Source organism: Diadema setosum, chromosome 7 (genome assembly GCF_964275005.1).
Source record: "Diadema setosum chromosome 7, eeDiaSeto1, whole genome shotgun sequence".
In the NCBI taxonomy this organism is placed as follows: Eukaryota; Metazoa; Echinodermata; class Echinoidea; order Diadematoida; family Diadematidae; genus Diadema; species Diadema setosum.
The window spans coordinates 25,696,592-25,716,188 of record NC_092691.1 but is presented as its reverse complement, the minus strand read 5'-3'; the positions used below and the strand labels follow the sequence as shown (position 1 = coordinate 25,716,188).

At 40.1% G+C, this 19,597-nt stretch overlaps 1 protein-coding gene across 1 annotated transcript in view; it reads left to right on the top strand.

Moving 5' to 3' along the window:
* The window catches only part of LOC140230479 (adhesion G-protein coupled receptor V1-like), a 99,157-nt gene that overhangs the window by 35,565 nt on the left and 43,995 nt on the right, over positions 1-19,597 (top strand). Inside the window, exons 23-45 of the mRNA XM_072310632.1 lie at positions 927-1,069; positions 1,688-1,861; positions 2,631-2,813; positions 3,040-3,134; positions 3,657-3,835; positions 4,562-4,728; positions 5,101-5,359; positions 6,533-6,661; positions 7,119-7,237; positions 8,063-8,244; positions 9,046-9,376; positions 10,239-10,391; positions 11,802-12,030; positions 12,722-12,841; positions 13,524-13,709; positions 14,101-14,240; positions 14,774-14,873; positions 15,349-15,528; positions 16,006-16,260; positions 16,726-16,810; positions 17,771-17,909; positions 18,463-18,604; positions 19,137-19,378. Coding sequence (XP_072166733.1) covers positions 927-1,069; positions 1,688-1,861; positions 2,631-2,813; positions 3,040-3,134; positions 3,657-3,835; positions 4,562-4,728; positions 5,101-5,359; positions 6,533-6,661; positions 7,119-7,237; positions 8,063-8,244; positions 9,046-9,376; positions 10,239-10,391; positions 11,802-12,030; positions 12,722-12,841; positions 13,524-13,709; positions 14,101-14,240; positions 14,774-14,873; positions 15,349-15,528; positions 16,006-16,260; positions 16,726-16,810; positions 17,771-17,909; positions 18,463-18,604; positions 19,137-19,378 — 3,932 coding nt within the window. The remainder of the gene's footprint in view (positions 1-926; positions 1,070-1,687; positions 1,862-2,630; positions 2,814-3,039; positions 3,135-3,656; positions 3,836-4,561; positions 4,729-5,100; positions 5,360-6,532; positions 6,662-7,118; positions 7,238-8,062; positions 8,245-9,045; positions 9,377-10,238; positions 10,392-11,801; positions 12,031-12,721; positions 12,842-13,523; positions 13,710-14,100; positions 14,241-14,773; positions 14,874-15,348; positions 15,529-16,005; positions 16,261-16,725; positions 16,811-17,770; positions 17,910-18,462; positions 18,605-19,136; positions 19,379-19,597) is intronic.

The window sequence follows — 19,597 nt, the reverse complement described above, 5'->3', positions numbered from 1 at the left end:
TGAACTCAGTGCTCTTACATACAGTATGACTGCTTTTGACAAATCAAATCTTGACTTCAAATTTAAGTCTTTAGATGTTTTGAAACTCCTATCAGTAACTCTTCACACTGACTGTTAAGAACTTCTCTGTTAGATTAGCCTTGTCTGCATCATTGTCAAGCTTGTTCTCCTTTTGCCTCTACAGACTTTTCTGTCCTACCTGCTGTGCCATCTCTTTGCAAAAATATTGTGCTTGTTGTGTTCTGCATGTTGCTATTCACACCATCATCAGCTCTCTATTTCAGGTGGAAAAAAACATAGCAAACAAAACTATCTATGCCGGGTGAGAGAGAACTTCATGATCTAACTTCAGGTTTCCGAGATATGATAATATCCCATAGACTGAATACTTTGCAAACCCGTTTGCAGTATTGGTATATCATGGGTACCTTTCCCGAATGACAATTGATTAATATGTAACATAGTACTTTAGTGAAAGTAAGCCTACATTTTCACAAAGATTCGATAGAAAATAACGTTTATTATACATTGTAGTGTACATTGATGTGGGACCATACATCACCACTGTCGATGGCAAGGATGCTGGTTCATGTTATTGTTGCATTTGTTTGCCGTTGTTTTGTTTTCTTGGGCGTATACTTTACTGTATACGCCAAATATTTTATGAGGTTTTTATTTTCGCGAATTCCATTAGTCGGGTGCTAATCGTGAATTTGAAAACAGGCAAAAATTTTAACTCTGATCCTGACATGAATGTGACTTGCATGCACGCATTTCTCCATTGAGTACTGTACTCCACAATTGTAAATTTAACTCCTAGCGAAATTGTCGGGAAGTCCCAATTCGCGAAAAGATTAGACTCGCTAAATATATGGCGAATACAGTATTTTATTCTCAAAGTTGTGCTCTTTCTCATTTATGCTCAGCTCAAATTGGTCCTGGATCCACCATAGAGGTCATCATAGAGCCCTCGGATAATGCCTTCGGGACGTTTGAGTTTGCTCCGCAGTCCCTCTCGGTGACGGTGGAAGAGCCTCAGCCACTGGAAACCAGTGCAGTAGTGTTGCAAGTATGTCATCAGACCAAGTAGATTGGATGTCGATGTGAGGGGGTTGCTTGGGACTGGAAAAGTTTGTGCATCATCAGTGGGCTGTTTCATTACATCAGCAGGGAAACACAAAACCAACCCCAAATAAACTAGTGAAAATCAACAAAATCTGTTAACATGCGACTGAGACCGTGGAAAGGGTTATGTTATAGCATATACTTTGTTATATCAGAGCTCTTTGTCTTCAGATTCCCTTGTAGTTGCATTCCCTTTTTTCTGTCATCGTTAGTACAGGGGTTTTTTTTTTCTCTCCTAATGATTGAGTTTTAGGTATGATATTGCCTTGCCCTGAGAGAAATATTAGAATATATTGCCTGTTCTCAGAACATAAATTGTCTCTCATTTTCAAAAGACAGTGAAGGGTTAGTCCTACTAGGTGGCAATGAATACATTTTTTATGTCTTACAGATTGTATGTTGTAGGTCAGCCAATTTCATCAAAATATGATTTATTTCCCCCATTATATAGTCTCATAAGAGAAAAGAGAAAAAAGAAAACATCTGGCATGATGCCGCAGTATGATCGTTTCCCAGTGTTTGTGTTCAATCATGTTCATCCAATTTCTCGTTTCCTTCATAGGTAATCCGTCTTGGTGGGGCTCTCGGAGAAGTCACTGTCTATTGGTCAGTGATCTCGGACCCCATGGACCCTCATGCCCTAGTGGGCAGTGACCTTGTGAACTCCTCCGGCAATGTGTCCTTTGCCATTGGTCAGACGAGTGCAGATATCGAGGTGGACATCCAGGCTGACAATGTAAGCATTTAACAAGCGAGAAAGAAATATCGCAATAATGTTGGGTTTTTTTTTTCTGTATTAAGGGGGAAGAGGTTTCTTTCAGTTTCAGTTTAGTTTCAGTTTATTTTCATAATTCTCACAAATAGCACAGAAAGTATAATCATACAATACGAAAATTATACAAAACATAAATTAGATGAAACTTCACTAGAATGTGCAAAAGTTTGTCTTGATATAAACACAAGGTCTGTTGAGCTATGGTCATAATGCAAGAAATGTGATGGGGCCAGCGTAAAAGCAAGCTTGTACAGCCGCAGGTCCCGTGATAAATCAGGTTGGGGGAACTATGAAATACATTTATTTTTCAGACCGTGACATTGTTTAAGCATGTATGTACAGTAATAATAATGATAAGCAGTTTTTAGAATGCATATTTGTAGGATATTCTCTCTGCGAATACACATGGAAAAAAAAAATCATCCAAACATTTCTATATTCACATATATTAACAATTATCAAAAGATCAGTTTTTAACACAGATTTAGATTTATCAAAATCTGTGATCCATCTAATGCTGAGGGGGAGACTACAGTGTATACAACGTAGTTAGTTAGCGCTAGTTAATGTAATGATCTTTTGCGTCAACATATATCATCAATTCTGACTGTAAAGATAAAGGTGTGGTTTGAAGCTTGTTTTGACCATGCAAGTGGCTGGTTTGTGCGAAGAAATTTAAATTTCAGTTATCACGACCTCTGTGTACTTGATCGTGCTTGTCATTTCGAAGGTTCCTGAGCTGGACGAGCTGTTTAATGTCAATCTCATCGCCACCACCGGCGGATCCATCGGCAACGCCTCCCAGGCAGTGCTCTCCATCCTCGCCAATGACGACCCGTATGGAGTTTTTGTGATCGATCCGCAGTCCCGCGTCGTCACAGCGACTGAAGATGATCTCTCTGTGACAGTCCAGGTCAGTTTGGTGTGATGTGGAAGCTTGCCATTGTCCATGTTGCAAGTTTTTGCAAAATGATGTGAACTCTGTGTTAACATCGGCAACCTGTTTGTTGGCAACGTCAGTGAGATTTTATTTTGTGGTCCTAAAAGGGTTAAACAGGTTGAATTCAATCTGTCATAGTCGACGATTTTGTTTCATACCATGTTTGTTTTAAACATGTTTTGTTGTTTTTCTTCTTCAGATTTTCAGAGACCAGGGCACCAAGGGAGAAGTGCAGGTGCTCTATGCCACTCTCGGGTTCAGCGAAGAGCTGACAAATCTTCCAGCTCATGCAAGGTACACGTCCTTGATGGAGTTCTGTCTATCTTTATGATTAATTCGTGGATCTTTGTTTGTAAATTATCATAGACATTTTGTCAGAGATGTACTGTGAGTTCTGTCAAACAGAAAGTAACCACTCTAAAAAGATTACTAGTAAGTGTTTGAGTTATTTAATTCACTGATTGACTGTACTCATTTCATCAGTTTTGGAGAGATTAACTTGCTCCGCCCAGATTACATGTAGATTTACTCTGTATTTACTGGGTAATTTTGTTTTAATTTGGATTTTTAGTGGTATCACAGAAAAAAAAGCTTATTCACTATTTTTGTTGTGTACCTCATTTAGTCATTTTAGTACTGTCTATGAATTAACTTGCTCTGCAGAGATGTATACTATTTATTAGGCAGTAGTCTCAAACTTTGCAGGATTTAAAAAAATTGCTCTTTGGTAGTTATGAGTTTACATCATTGTGCCTGCTGGTATTGCATATCATCTGGTATTGCTCATAGTGCACACTTTTTTTTTTCTCCCTAAAGGAGGGCGCGAGAGGGTGAGGACTTCGAAGCTGTCGCGGGGTCGGTGACCTTTGCAGAGGGTCAAGAAACGGCCAACGTAACGGTCAGGCTGATCAACGATGCCATCCCGGAGACAGAGGAGAGCGTGTTTGTCTACATCATTGATTCTCTCCTGGTCACGCCAGCTCAGCAGAGGGCCGGTAAAGTCTCCTTCTCTTCCTCCTCCTCCTCCTCCTCCTCCTCCTCCTCCTTCTGTTTTATAAATTGTCATGATAGGTCAAAGGTCATGAATTGGGAAGGTCTACCCGAGCATTTGCAATACAATTCTTTTCTTCTGCTCTACTGGTGTTAGTCTCCTATGGTGAATGCCTACTAATCCACTGTGCTGTCTGAAATAGCAGTAAAGCAATTCGTCAAAGTGACATGTGAATCAAGGTTCATAAAGTCCACTAACAAATACTTACCTAGCAGACCTTGTTAAAATCATACGGTTTCCTTGACAATCAGGACAAGCTCCTGAAATATTCTAGTCTTCAATTTTATGCAGAAATGTAGGAAAATAAGGCAAAATTATTTTTCCTAATATCTTTCCTCCCGACTTATGCATACATCTTTTTCATCATTTGCACTGTTTTTACAAGCATCTTGAGTATTTTTTCTTCCCAAGGTAACACCTATATAAAAGATCAATTCTTTAAACGTGTAAATACTGGTGATGTATAGATTGAGGAGGGGTAAACATGCCATTCACTAGTAATGTACAGGTCAATTTGCATGTAGCTTTGGTGCAGAAAAAAGAAAGATTCACTAGGGGAATATAAAAGAAATCAAGACTTTTAGTCCGGGAACTACACTGAGTTTGGAAAAGTCTTGAAATGCATGTGATAACAAAGCTTACAGTATTTTTTGTTCTGTTGGTGTTATAGTTTCTGGCTCACCACGCGTGGGAACGGAAAACGTTGCAGAGGTGAAGATCATCGCCAATGACAATGCCAACGGAGTGCTCCAGCTTTCATCAGACCGGGTCTTTGTGATGGAAGGGCAATCCCAGCCTGTAATCAATGTCAGCAGATCAGCGGGCGCATTTGGAACGGTCAGTGAGCTACAATCATTCTGACTTTTGTGCGAAAATAAAACCTTTTTGGTCACTCGGTAGCTGTAAACCATATGCTTTTAACTATAATATGGGGTGTAACTGATCCGTTGTTGTCCATTTGTTTGTTTGTTATGTATAAAACATCAGATTTTCTGCGTGTTCAATGATACAAGTGCCAGATCAGATCATGATGTTCATAAATTTTGAAAGATATGGACAAAAACTGTCTTCAACGTTTTGCACTCTGTGTATTAGAGACAGTGATTTGTATACTCCACTATGTAGTGAAAAATTAGAAGAAAAAAAAAGTTCAGAAATTGTATGTAAATTCAGTTCTTTTTGCTTCCTCTTTTGTCTTGCCACTTGTAGGTGACAGTGAAGTTCCAAACCATTCCTGGCACAGCTGATATTGGAGTTGACTACAGTGTGACATCCACTGACGTCATCCTGTATGACGGCGAAACGACCAAGCCCCTCCCCCTGGAGATCATCAACGACCAGACACCAGAGATCGAGGAAACGTTCAGGGTTGTCCTTCTGGAACAGATCACTGGTGGCGCTGTTCTTGGCTCACCCAGCACGGCCGAAGTGACCATCGGGATGTCGGATGATCCTTACGGCAACTTTGGTTCGTTAATATTTGAGCATCACATTGTACGAAAATTAAACCTATCAGTCTAGAACTGGGCTGTGTCGATAATTCCAGTCTCATCTTTTGATCTACTGCATAAACTGTTATTTTCACATAGGCCTACAGTTTTTTGCAAATGAGGAGATCACAGACATTTTTGTGAGCTGCTGTTTTGGGGCATTGAGACCAACGCTATCGCAAGTGCACTATAACCCTAGCGCATGGCAACATTTTCGCATGTTCTTAGATTCACAATCCAATAGTGATTCATGAAATTCGTGAAAATTAAACCCTTGCAAGAATAACACCTAATACAGTTGTATGCTTGCAGTTTCCATTCATCAGTTCTTTATTTTGTAGGTCTCACATTCTTGAAGTCTCACATTCTAGGTCAAGAAATGATTTCTCTGTCTACAGGAGGTACATTGTACTTCTGTGCTGTGTTTGTTTACAGGTCTTTATTTTGTAGGTCTCACATTCTAGGTCAAGAAATGATTTCTCTGTCTACAGGAGGTACATTGTACTTCTGTGCTGTGTTTGTATAGTTCAAGAAAGTGATCGATTAATTCCCACTTGCAACTAATATGCAGAAATGAATAGCCTGTCAAATGTTTCTAATTATGGCTGGACAGTTGACTTGACTTACAGGCTGCACTGAGTTTGGTGATTGTCTTGTGATCTTGCGATAATTCTGTAAACATGTCACTTATATTCATTATTTTTCTACCTTGTGAGATTTTTCTCTCTTGTAGATATCAGCTGATATTGTTGATGTAATACTGGTGTTGTGTGTTAGACAAGGAAAGGGGCATCAATAGTAATAATAATAATTAGCAGTGCTTATATAGCACATAACACATAGTGCATATGTCACTATGTGCTCAAAAAAATGGAAAGGTAATACAAAAACATACAATATCAATTATAATGATGGTACCAAGCTTCATGTTTGTTTACACTGTAAAAAGATGCGTTTTCAAAGCAGACTTTAATCTAATGCTGTCTGTAATTTTTCTTGAATTCTGGGGTAAATTACTCTGTAGGGTAGAGGCAATAAAGCGGGAGCATGGATTCTCAATGTGCAAACACATCAGTGTGCACTTTCTTTAAACACATTTCAAGATGAATATGTATTGAATGGGATTTTCATACCATTTGCCACACCCCCAGGGTTTGGGTTCTCCAGTCAGCTGGTGACAGAGCCAGAGGAAGGGGAGACCAGGCAGCTCACTCTGACTGTCATCCGTGGGGGAGGCACCAACGGTGTGGTGGCTGTTGAGTGGCAAGCAACAATCGATGGTGAGTTTTAGTGCAAGAATGTTGACGGAAATACTGCTGTATTTTAGCTTTATATCAAGACTGGGATGGTGAGAATCATCCACCTAGTTTTACCTTCAGCCCCATGCATAGACACTGATGACTAGATCCATATGTTTCTCACAATCATACGGAGTTCACTTTCTATATATGTTTGATGCCATGCAAGTCCAACTCATTGATATGTCAAATGGAAGTTCTACTGCTGCATATACATGTATGATAGATCAAACTTTTGTGTAAATGTTATGTAATAAACAAACTTACTACTAGGCTACTATGCGAAATATTTTGTTGAACAAATCCCTTTCATCAGTTTGTTTGTCTGTTTTTTTGTATAAACTCCCTCTAATTAGTAGACAGCTTTTTTTTTCCCCCTGATGCCACTGAGAGAGGGTTTTGCTGAGTCAATCTCTAAGAACATTTTTTCCCCTACTAGGTGAACTAGCCATTGATGATGTCATCCCTACTGGAGGAACACTTTACTTTGTGTCCAGTGATGTCACCAGGACATTCACTCTCAACATTCTCGCTGATGACATTCCTGAAGTGCGCGAGGTGAGCATGGTGTGATGTATGCTGGTGGACAAATCAGTGGATAGATTGTAGATTGATAGATAGATAGATACACTGTAGATAGATAGATATATAGATAGATACTAGATACGGTTGTAGATAGATGGATAGATCGATTAGATAGATCAGTGGATGGATTTTAGATAGATAGATACCAGATGGATGGATAGATAGATTAATGGATTTATGGATGGAAAAATAGATAGGTAGATAGGTGAATGGATGGACATATGAAGTAGACAGAGGGATGAATGGAAGGGGTGGATTGATGGATGAATAAATAGGTAGATATTTTGATTAAATGATTGAAATGCAGATGAAGAGACTGATAGACAAATTGATAGACAGATAGATGGATAAATAGGTAGATTGATAGGTATTTAATAGGTAGGTAGATGGGTAGGTAGATAGGTAAATAGGTAGGTAGATAGATAAACTGAATCGAATACCAATGCATGATGGCAAATTCAGGTGGAAATTAGATGCTGGTTAATTAGATTGATTTCCAATCACTGCCTTGAACAAGGCAAAATCTGTTTTTATCTTGTTGAGTGTTGCCGAATTGATATTTCTTGAGCATTATGTCAGTTTTAATGAAAACACTTTCTATCAAAACAAAAGAAAAGTACTCTCATCAACTCAACTTATCAGATATCATCAGTACAAGCAAAAAAATATATCAAGCAAAATAAAGGAAGCTTCCATTTTGAAGTCAATAGATAAGTACTCCCAGCAGTGGAAAAGTCCAAAAGCATTGCGCACGTGGACACAAGAATGTTACCATTTTTTTTTTATTGCCACACTCAGAATGTGGTGCTTTCCCTTGTGAATGTTACGGGAGGAGGAGTGGTTGGGGACCAGTCTCAAGCAACCATCATCATTGAGGCCAATGACAACCCATATGGCACGGTGGAGTTTGCCTTGGATGACAACCTTGTCTTTGAAAGAGCCGGGGGAGACAACATGGCCGACATCAGGGTCGAACGAATGTAAGAAATATCATCTATAGCAAACTGCTTATAGATTCTTTTGCCTCTCCCTTTCACTCAAATTATCGCGTACATATTTCTCTATTTCTCTCCTTCTCCTTTGGAAGGGGAAGGGGGATGACAGTAGTATGGCAGTGGTGATTGTGTCTCATTTCCAAAACATGGTTGACATTTTTGTTTATGAGGATGTGTAGGGGCTTTTTATGTGAGTTTGCTGCAGTTGCAGTGTCTGCTGTTGCCCACGCTTTGTCATGGACGATTTTTATGCTACAAATACTGATTGTAGATAATGCATCATGTCCCTTTTGAGGCTGTATTGCTTTTTGTTTCTATGAAAATGCTGGGAGGTCATTACTGATATTTCTCATCTTGAGTGTTCTACAGTCAGTATATGAAATAAAGCAGATAAACTCATTTACGGCAAATGATTGACAAATTGAACCTTCATCGACATAAATTGTCGATCAGCTGTAGCAAAAAAAAAAAACAACAACAACATGAGGCAAAAATCATTGATATGAATTAACTCAATTACTGTGTCAGAAATAAAATTGTCCTTTGCTTTTTCAGAGCAACAGGCACCAGTTCTTGTGTTGTATCACTGAAATTGATATGCGATGTATTTCACATACTTTTTTAATGTTGATCTCACATTTGAAATGATACCCAAAATGATATCAAATATCCTTTTTACAGCTAAGAAATTACGCTTGAAAATTTTGTCACTGTAAAGCAAGTATTACAGCTTCCAGTCACTGCTGAGTTTTAAGAAATTGTTTTTTTATTCAACTTTACCTGTAGGGGTGGAAATTTTGGAACGCTCGAGGTCACATACAGCACAGAGACTCTTGACATCATCTCGGAAGCAATGCTTGGAGGCCTGAGCCCCATCGATTACTACCAGTCGCCAATAGAGGGCAGTCTGCAGGTCCAAAAGGTGCCCTTCGACGTGTCGACATCCTCCGACCCCAGGCGCGCCTGCGCGGAAACCTGTCTTGGGCAGCAGGCTTGTGGCGCATTTGAGTACCGTGACATCAACATGACCATCTTCTGCCTGCTGACCCTATCGTCAGGGTCAGAGGCTGTTGACCCCGACACAGGATTTACGTTGTATGTCAAAGACAGCATCGAGGTTAGTAAGATGCGGAAGTTCAGATGTGATTTATTTAGTGCATTTTGCAATAAAGTTTCTTCATGTGGCTCCTGTTCAGTAAGAAAGTGGATTCAGAAGATGAAATGTCTCCAGAAAAATATCTTGAAATGCATTTCCCTTACCTTGACTCTTCTAGGCTATGTCATTCGTGTTGGAAACATTACTGCATTAGTGTGTCTGCTTCTTGACACGAATATTAACCTTTTTTTGTGTGTGCCAGTTATTTGTGACAGTGTATACCATGCTGTGGGGTTTTCTATGTCAAGCTTACAAAGGGTTAGAGATGCACTTAGTATCTATGCTGGCCCATGCAGCTCCGTGATTCCAAAAGGCTGTTGACTATGTTATCAATGAAACTGAAAGAGTTAACTGGGTTTTTAAAATCATTATGCTGTAGTTGATCAGCCAGGAATAACATTATGTTTAACACTTTCATAGCAGAAGAATGTGCTTTTCTCCATTTTTTTTCTTACATGATCAATGGAAAATTGTGAGGGGATAACATCATCAGCCCATTCATTTGCATATTCATATCAATTCTTAGAGAACTGTTTTGCAATTACTGTTTTGCAATAATTACAGAGTCTTTAAAATTACATAACTTCCTTTCTTTTAAATCCGATTTTGACCAAAGTTTCACTGTTGTGCTAGTAAAATGTTACCCTTCATTTTTAGACAAAATTTGAACTGGTCTGTAATTCCCCTTTTAGGAGCAGGCTTATTGTGAAGATGTAGCATGACTTCTATGTGCTAAAGTAACCGTATATAAAGCTGATGTGACAGGCCAGAATAAGGAGGTATGGTCACCTTTAATGTCCAACATTTCCCCTGCATCATACAGACCCAAGCCCTGTATGCCAGCCAGGCCATTGCTGGTGTGGACTACATCCCCATCTCCAGTGGCACATTCACGATTGGTGCGGGAGAGTCCAGTGGGTCTGCAGTCGTCACCATCCTCAACGACACACTACCAGAGCAGGACGAAGCCTTTGGGGTAAGTGGACCTCCACATACAGTACAATCAAAACTTGTTCTTAACCCTAACTAGGCCGGGGGGGGGGGGGCCTCCGAGGCCCCCCCCCCCCTCGACGTGCCGCGCGATGTATCGCTAACGTGAAAAGCTATCACCGCGACGTTTCATGACTTTTTTCTGTTGAGTCTCCCGCATCTTTTGACACCAAATTTGCGATGCCCGGGCGTGCAGTTCCGAAGTTTCGCATAAATATGTACATGCATGTCAGACCAAAAATTGCTCAAAAACGTGAATTCGTGTACAATTTCAATGGAAACTGTGCTTACAGTCAAATTTCATAAAAGCATGATTATTTTGGGGTTTCATTGATTAAAATCAACTGATAACACATTTTCTCGTTCGGAACAATGTCGCGGACAAGTTTCATCGAAAAAACAATGAAAAACATAAAGTCGAAAAAACAAAGAAATACATAAGAAATTCAAAAAACAATAAAATACTTCAGAAATTTTTTTGGATGGCTCAATTTTTTTCTCTTATATTTGCTTAGGACACTAAAAAGAATATTTACACAAAAAAATGTGCCCATTTCAGGCTTTATTTAGTGATTTATACCAAATTGTCTGATTTCATGCATCATTATGCATAAATTAGCGTAATTTAGCATAAATGACAATTTTTCAAAAATCTAACTTCGTAGTACTTTAGATTACATCATAGGCAATGTGTGTGCCAATTTTCGTCGCGATCGCGCGGTCGACGGCCGAGATCTGGAGGGGGGGCCTGGGAGGCCCCCCCCCCCCCCGGCTCTATGATCTACCTAAGTAGCCCGGCCTAGTTAGGGTTAACCCAACCCTTTTTTGTAGCTAGGTGCCAGTAATATGTTTACACTGTATGTGTCTTACTGCAAATTGACATATGAATGAGTTAGCACAAAAAGCCTGCTAGTCTTGCCCCCCCCCCCCCAAAAAAAAAAAAGAAAAAAAAAAGAAGAAAATAGATGCTTTTGCCCATTTGATTTTGATACACAGCCTTAAATTAAAATTGTATGTAGATGTTACTCCTTTCTGTGCATAAACAGAAGTGTGGTATAACCTTGTGCATCTGAAATTATGATCATCATGCCTGTCATTTGTCTCCTGATACAAATCTTTTACATAATTACGAAGAATGTGTGTATCTCTAAGACATGATTCTTGTTGTGCTCTTGCTAAAATAAAGCAGCAGAAATTTACGAGAGCTGCATAGATGCCAGAAATGAAGAAAGTTTAAATCGTGTGCATCCTTCTTATGCATTAATACAAGTCTTGGAAGGGTTAAATTCTAATGTATGCACATCTTTTTTTTTCTGTGCTGTTTGGATTGTATTTCAAATTGGCTTTATAATAAGAGAGAATAATGCTTGATGTGCTGTTTGTGTTCCATCAATAGGTGCGACTCTTGTCAGTCAGGGTCGTAGATGCCAACCCCATCCCAATGAACATCCCCACCCTGGGGGAGAGAGTGTCCACCAGGGTAACGGTGGAGAACAACGATGACGCCAACGGCATCTGGCGTCTCTATAGCAACAGCCCCGAGGCCACGGATGACGGGCAGGCCCTCGCTGTGGAGGAGCAGCCAGGATTGAGCGTCAGCGTGGAACTGGTGATCGAGAGAGGAGGTAGGCACAAAAAACAAAGGAGCTATACTCACATAAAACTGAAAAAGGGTTAGCTACAATGAAAAATAATCTGTGACCCCTGATAAATGGCTACCTGATGTGATTGTAGTTGAGGGCACCGTGGCATAGTGGATCAAACTCTTGACTTTCACTTTAGAGGTCCCGAGTTCAAATCCTGTCAAATGACTACGTCCGTGGACAAGATGTTTCTACCCACCATGTCCCTCTTGACCCTGGTGCATGAATGGTAACACTAGGGTAATAACAATGGCAGGGACCTCTGGTAGAGAAGTGGCAACACTGAAGGTGTAGACCCCATTATTATTATCATCATTGCCATAGTTGGTCAAGCACATGTACATGTTATTTCCAAAGTAAGGATTCTTGATTCATCACAAAAGAAACATTGTAAGGGTACAGGTGTAGCTGGGAGTTGCCGGTGTGAACCAGTGTGAGTATCCTTGTGAACTCTTGTATTTCACATCACTTGTGGAAGAGCAAGGAATTCAGCACATTCGAAAGGCTGCTTATGCCAACCAGTGCTTGTCATCTTGAGAAAGAGCATTGATGTAGATATGTGAGTTTGATGCTATTTCACAGTCTTTAATACCATTTCACTAATTATTCTTCTGTTTGTTAAAGTTTAACAATATGTTTAAGATAAAACCATCTTCATTATTTTTTTTGTCAGGTGGTAACATTGGTGAGGTGACAATTGCGTGGAGGATTGCAGGAGGCACAGCAACCAGTGGCCTGGACTACTCGGCCAGTGGAGGGACCCTCACCTTCACTTCCGGACAGACCAGACAGGGTAAGGGGGTGGTCAAATTAAATGCTCCCACAAACCCCTGGAAATTTTTAGGTCGTGGCTACTTTAATGAGGCAACACAAAAAGTCAGCAAGTCAGAGATTCAATGATGGGCCTCATGGAGAAAACCAATTTTATTTGAGGGTTCCTGGTTGCAGTATTCATTTTGTATGTAGTACTCACTTTATGTTTATTTTTTGTAATTTATGTGACACAGATACTCAGTGCATTAGAAGAAGGTGCACACAACATTGCTGTCAATCAAAGGAGAGCATATTCAAGAATGAGGATCCATGAAATCAGATTATTAATTCAAAAAGTGATTGCGGTGAATTCATGTGGATCATGGTGAATTGAAAGTGACAAATAAAAGTCAGATTTTTATTTAGTATGTGAGAGTTAGTGGCATAAGGACTGGAGAAACAAAAATAATTCCCATTCTCCTGAGGATGGTGAAGAACATGTGTGCCAAAACATCAAGATTTAGTAGGTCCTTTTCAGGGCCACACTCACATCCTAGAAAGATTACATGGTTTACTGCGAAACCACACACCACTACACATTCTACCACCATGACAACCTTCAAAGAATGTTTTAATTCCCAATTTAAATCTTTTCTCTATTTTTGAAACCTCCTGTCACTTGTCATCTTGGTTTATATGTCCTTTTGTTTCTAAAACTCCAGTGATCAACATTGGCATCCGTGATGATACTATTCCGGAGGTCGACGAGACGATTATCGCCCAGCTGTACAGCCCTGGAGGAGGGAGCGTTCTCGGGCCACAGAGTAATGTCACCATCACAATCCTGGCCAATGACTTTGTTGCCGGAATACTGAGGTTCTCTACTCTATCCTACATCATTAATGAGGGTAAGGTTACATCATAATCAACCTTAATTTGTGATAGAACTTATCCCCCCTTTTTTATTTGCATATGTTGCTGAGTGCAAAGCTGCATTCCTCTTCATGTAGATTTATATTAAATTGCATCACTGAAAGCTACATGTCTGTGCATTATCAAAAACTCTCCTTCAATTTGCCCTCGAGCAATACTATACCATCACAATGAGTTGTCAAAGGCATTGATGTCAGAAGTCAAAGACAAGTTTAAGATTGTTTAAAATGAATCATCAATTTGTAGCTTTTGTATCTCCAAAATGCAGTTTCGAAGTACAAGTATATGTGTGCTTTTAGATATTTTGCTATTATGAAGTGTCAGCTTTGATTTGTATGATTCGAACGGCACTTCTTTTCTTTCCAGGAGAAGTGTTCAATGTGATGGTCGAACGCTCCACTCCGGGCATGGGAACGGTGACTGCTGATTGGTTGATTGAGAGCCCTCAGGGTCTGGATCCCGCCCTCTCCTTCACCACAGTCGCCGGCCAGATCACTTTCTTAGAGGTTTGTATTGCACATTGGTTCTCCTGCTGACTATAGGATACATATCATATCGAGCTCGGACCCACATCACTTGCCCAGTCTATGAGGACCTACTGATATGAAAAATTAGTCCGATGTGTGTGAATCTGTGTATATTTCTCGGCATGCAGTTCTCAAATTGTATATTCTAACAACCATGTGAGCACAGTGGAAACCAGATTCCAACAATGTAAGTGAAATCAAAGGAATAAACAGGATACCGGTACTCTCTCAGAAGTAATGCACCAAATTGTGTGATGTACATGTACCTGAATTAGATTGATTATCTTTTTTTTATCTGATTCTGGTTGATGAGTAATGTTTGAAGGGAATACCTGTTTGTGAATAAAATGTTACGCCGTACATTTCTTGCACTCTGAGAACATATGATGTTACTTTGAAATGAATGTACAACATGTCTATTCAGTCGTTTCTACAACAAAATGCACTTAAAGAGTGATGGCTCCATCCATTTGTAAGATCTCTATTCATTTTTGCCTTTTATTTTGCAACAGGGAGAACTATCAAAAGTGATCACTCTGGAGTCAGTGCCTGATGAGACGCCGGAAACCAATGAGAACTTCCAGATCATTCTGTCGGCTGTTCAAACCACTGGTATGTCACATCTAATCACTCGACAGTGCATTTCACTTAGGAAACTGAGCATCGTGGCATTGCACAAGGAATTCTGTAGTCAGTGTTTTTATCTTCGGGTGAATGGTAAACTACATCGAAGGAACTTGAGGAGGAACATAGAGTTTGGGAAGTATGTTTGTCTGTCATCAAGGTACAGCAAGGGAGTTTGCTTTTTTTTTTAAACCCGGATTCCAAACATTGGGATGCATATAGTTGGAACAGGTAGATTGCAGAACTTGGTCTGGAGGGAAAAGTAAACTCAGAGCTGAATTTGTTTAGGTGACCACATGGCCATAGGATGTGGTTCACCAGTTGTGATTGCATCTGTGCTTGCTGGTGGAAGTCCAGAATGAGCACAACAAAAAGTTACTAATTGAATGAGTAGTCTTTGAAAGCATTCTTTCTGTGCATGATGACATTGTGTTGTTGTTTTTTCCATGGCTGCTTTTTGCAGGTGTGTCTGCAACTGGTGCAGCATCGATTGATCCCCAGGGATCTAGCGCCTCCATCAACATTGGTGCCAGCGACGAGCCCCACGGGGTGTTCAGTTTCGCCCAGGGGTCCCTTGAGGTTGCCACGCCCGAAGGTGACAGGACTGTCCAGCTCTTTGTGGAGAGAAAATACGGGGCCATCGGTAAGACCAGAACAGTGCATGTTTCAATGCCACAAATGGGATAATATACCATGGGAACTAAGATATGAAATATTACATGATTATAGAATTTACATATTGAGATAATCAAAGTGACCTGTGAATGACTAGTAATGTGTTTGAATTGTAAAATTATGATGTTAGTAGTGAATAGAGTACTCATTGTGAATTTGAGGGCAACGTCAAATCGAACGTCAAATCGCCAGATATTGAGTTCACTGACTGCTGTATATGATTTACACATGAATAGAGGTCCTTGAAAACATAGAAGGCATGTTCATTTTGACTATGCAGTTCTGTAGCGAATAATGATTCATTCAAGCTTACTCACAGAAAAATGGAACAGTATGAAGAGTGTTGCTTCATATAGCAATGCCAAATGCACACATTTTTTTGTTTTGCAGAGGTTAATACAAAAGCTGGGTAGTCTCATTCTCTTGATTTATCTCTGTGACACAGGTGCGGCCCGGGTCTTCTACGCCATCGGTAACGGAGCCCTGGACCCGGCGACCCCAAGCAACGAGAGAGCCGCAGCTGGCCAGGACTTCTCTGGGGGCGGCGGCTTTGTGGATTTCCCCGACGGTTCGTCCTCCCAGCCCATCCTGATCCTGATCCGGGAGGATGAGATCCCGGAGCTTGACGAGGTCTTCCTTGTGACACTCAATGGTGTCCAGCTGCTGGACCAGGGGGACACCAGCACCCCGCCCAAACTAGGTAGGGGGGCACAGTGATATCCATTGCGGCTGAACTTTGCAAGTTATGATCACACTTCAAGATTCAAGTTTATTTTTCACTTCTCATAGAAATATAGAATCAGTGAATCATTCCAAAGTAGTATAATGCTACTCATTGCTAATGCTAATCATTGACATAAATAGTGTACATAAACATTTGATTATTCAATCTGTAATCTAAATGATAATGATAATGTGGTGTTTGCTGTGACCAGATTTTACACGAGACCTACATATTGACCACAATATTATATTGGTCAGGGGTCTTTGAGTAATTTATGATAAACTGTATTTTCTTTTAAAATTCATCATTAAAATCCAGGTTGTTTGATTTTATTTGTATGTAAAGCAGAGTATCTCTCTATATGCATCAGCATACTTTCATGGGTTTTATACAGATGTTAACATGTGTCGTATCTTCTGTTTTTGTTTTTGTTTTTTATAGATTCATCTGACCTTGTGTCAGAGATCACCATTTCAGCCAATGACGGCACCCAGGGGGTCATCAGGTTTGACGTACCCTCAGCCAGGTAGAGATTTTGATTTATGTAATAATGTCATTTGTGTAAACTTTTACATGTATTTGTACATGTAACGGCCCTCATTTGCATGTTTATCATGTGTCACACACCAGAGTAACAACAATGAAGGGATTATCAGATTATACTGAAATTAGGCATGCCTCATTAACACATTCTGTCCATAATCAATGCCAACTTTCAAAGCAGTAGCACTATCCTTTCAAAAGTTATTAGAATTGAAAGTGAAGAGTGTGGACAAGGTTTTTCAGTAATGAAAAAGGGATTCTAAAGACACACCTAATCACACTATTCTACCAAAAATGTTCGAGATAAACTGCCCCCCCCAAAAAAAAACACTTTCCTGCCCGTTTTATGATACCAAATTTTAGCATAATGTGAAAGAAGACCCGCTCTTTCAGAAAATATGAAAAAGTCAAGTTCGGCTAGGTTGACCCATTTCACTTGTTTTCAGTCCTCACGCAAAATCAGTGTGTGCGACTTTATGTTCGTTTTGAGGTGCAAGGTCACATATAGTAGACCCCCCAAAAAAATTGCCCCCATGCTGTAAGAGATCTGAAATATTCCAACACTTTCCAAAAGGGTACATGTATGTCTTTGGACAGCCATGACTTTGTGGAAATAAATGTGCTAGGTTTATCTCAATGATCACAGTTAGGTATTGATTCAGATGTTGCATATGATGTATTCAATCTCCATTTCTTTTGGTGAACTAACATAATGATTGGTCAACCCGTTGAGGTCGAGTCCCAAGTATACTCGGGCAAGTGTCTATGGGAAATGCATGTTGTAGCAAAATCAGCCCGTCCTCAATGGGTTAAAAGGCAACAACAAGTGTAAGCACACATACTTGTAAGGGTATTTCCCCTTGAGAAATTTACCCATAATGCTTTGCTACTACTGATTGAGTGATGTAAGAAATACACACCTGATGCTACCATCTCTCCTCAGTCTGGACGTGTCCGAGGATGTTGGGTCTGTCGAGCTGACCATTGTCAGGGACCAGGGGACCTATGGTCAAGTGTCCATCTTCATCTACAGTCAGCCCATTGAAGCCAGGAAGGGCACGGACTACACCTTTGATGACCAGGCAAGTGTTTGACCAGCTACATTTCAGATGTTAGGCATAGATGTGCGAATGGGGCATGATAGTGTTATCATTACAATATGTGTTGTTCGACTTGGAGACAAATGCATAGCGGTGGAACTGTTATATAAAGAAAATCAATATAATTGTACTAACTGAAGTTCACCTTTTAGGAGAACTCGGTAATAGCCCTGTTTTGGATTTATAGGACTGGTGTGTCACAGTCATAGAACTTACAAAACAACTTTGCGCAAACCCATCTTCAATCAGAATTTTTCTAGTTCTTTCTTTTTCCAAAGATATTATCTCAAACTATTTGATAGAATATATTACTATTTATTCATTTTCTTCCCCATTTGTATACAACATTCCAGTTGTTAATTCTTTATTTTTTTATTTTAGAGGTCCAGAATTTTTGGAGGTGTTCATTATGTCATGCTATCTGGAAGACCGTCATAAGTACTCTAGTCTTTGAATGGAAGTGTGTGTGTTCTGCAGTGATGTTCAATTTGCGTATGTTTGACATATGCCTCCCTTTAAATTGTGTTTGGTGAAGGTACTGGTATTTGGGGATGGTGAAAACAATAAGACAGTGACCCTCGACATCATCGACGACGGGGAAGCAGAAGATGCAGAGACCCTGGAGCTCTTCCTCAACAACCCCCAAGGGGGTCTCGATCTGGGGGATCCCGTCAGAAGTAAGTCGCATCGACCATGATCGCTGAAAGACAAGCAACTTGCTTTTCATATGCATTGATAGCCCTGCATAACGGTTTGCCCTATGAATTATTTTCACATGTTGTTTATGTATGATGTTCCTCCGGAGGATTCTCTCATGATGTTGTTTCATAATCTTTATGTTGTATACTGACATAAAAAAAGCTTCCTTTCTTCTTCATGTCAAGGTAACCATTCGATATCTCAAAATATTATTAAGAAGTGAATGGCTCTGGAAAAGTTATTTTGTATTTGATATTGTGTCTATAAAAATTTTTCTAATTAAGTATGCATTCGTGGGGATTTATAGTTTTTGAAAGAAAGGAACAGCATTCAATTAGCTTGTATTAGCCACAAATCGGTTGCACAAGATGACAGTGAGTGGACTGAAGATATGATTGCAAGATATATATGTGTGATACAGTATCATTGTTTTTGGAGAGATAGCATCCATATGATCTGTTTATTTGTAGGCTGACATTATTTCCTTCCTCGTTTCAACTTCCAACACAGTCCTCGTCTCAATATCTGCCAACGATGACGCCTTTGGCGTAATCAGCTTCGTCGGCTCCACCAACATCACCATCGATGAGCCGACGGGCACCTCAACCGCCGGCAGTGTGGCCCGCTTCGCCGTGCTCCGGGAACGGGGCACCTTCTCCCAGATCGACGTCCCCTTTGAGGTGCTGGGAGGAGAGGGCGACCTCTCACCTACCTCTGGGTTTGTGACCTTTGGACCCGGGGCACAGGCAGCCGTAAGTTATCGCATTCTTATGGGGCAGCAATTTCTCTTAAGTATGGCTTTCCGAAAGTCATGATACAAGAGACTGTCTATAGAGACTAGTAATGCTCTCCTTGACTTGTGTTCATATCAATGTTTCATTAGGCACACACAAAAAGATCCTTCTTGAAAGTCTGTTGTACTTATGCTTTGTACACAAATTTTTCCTTCATAGAAAAGCTGTTACCAGCTG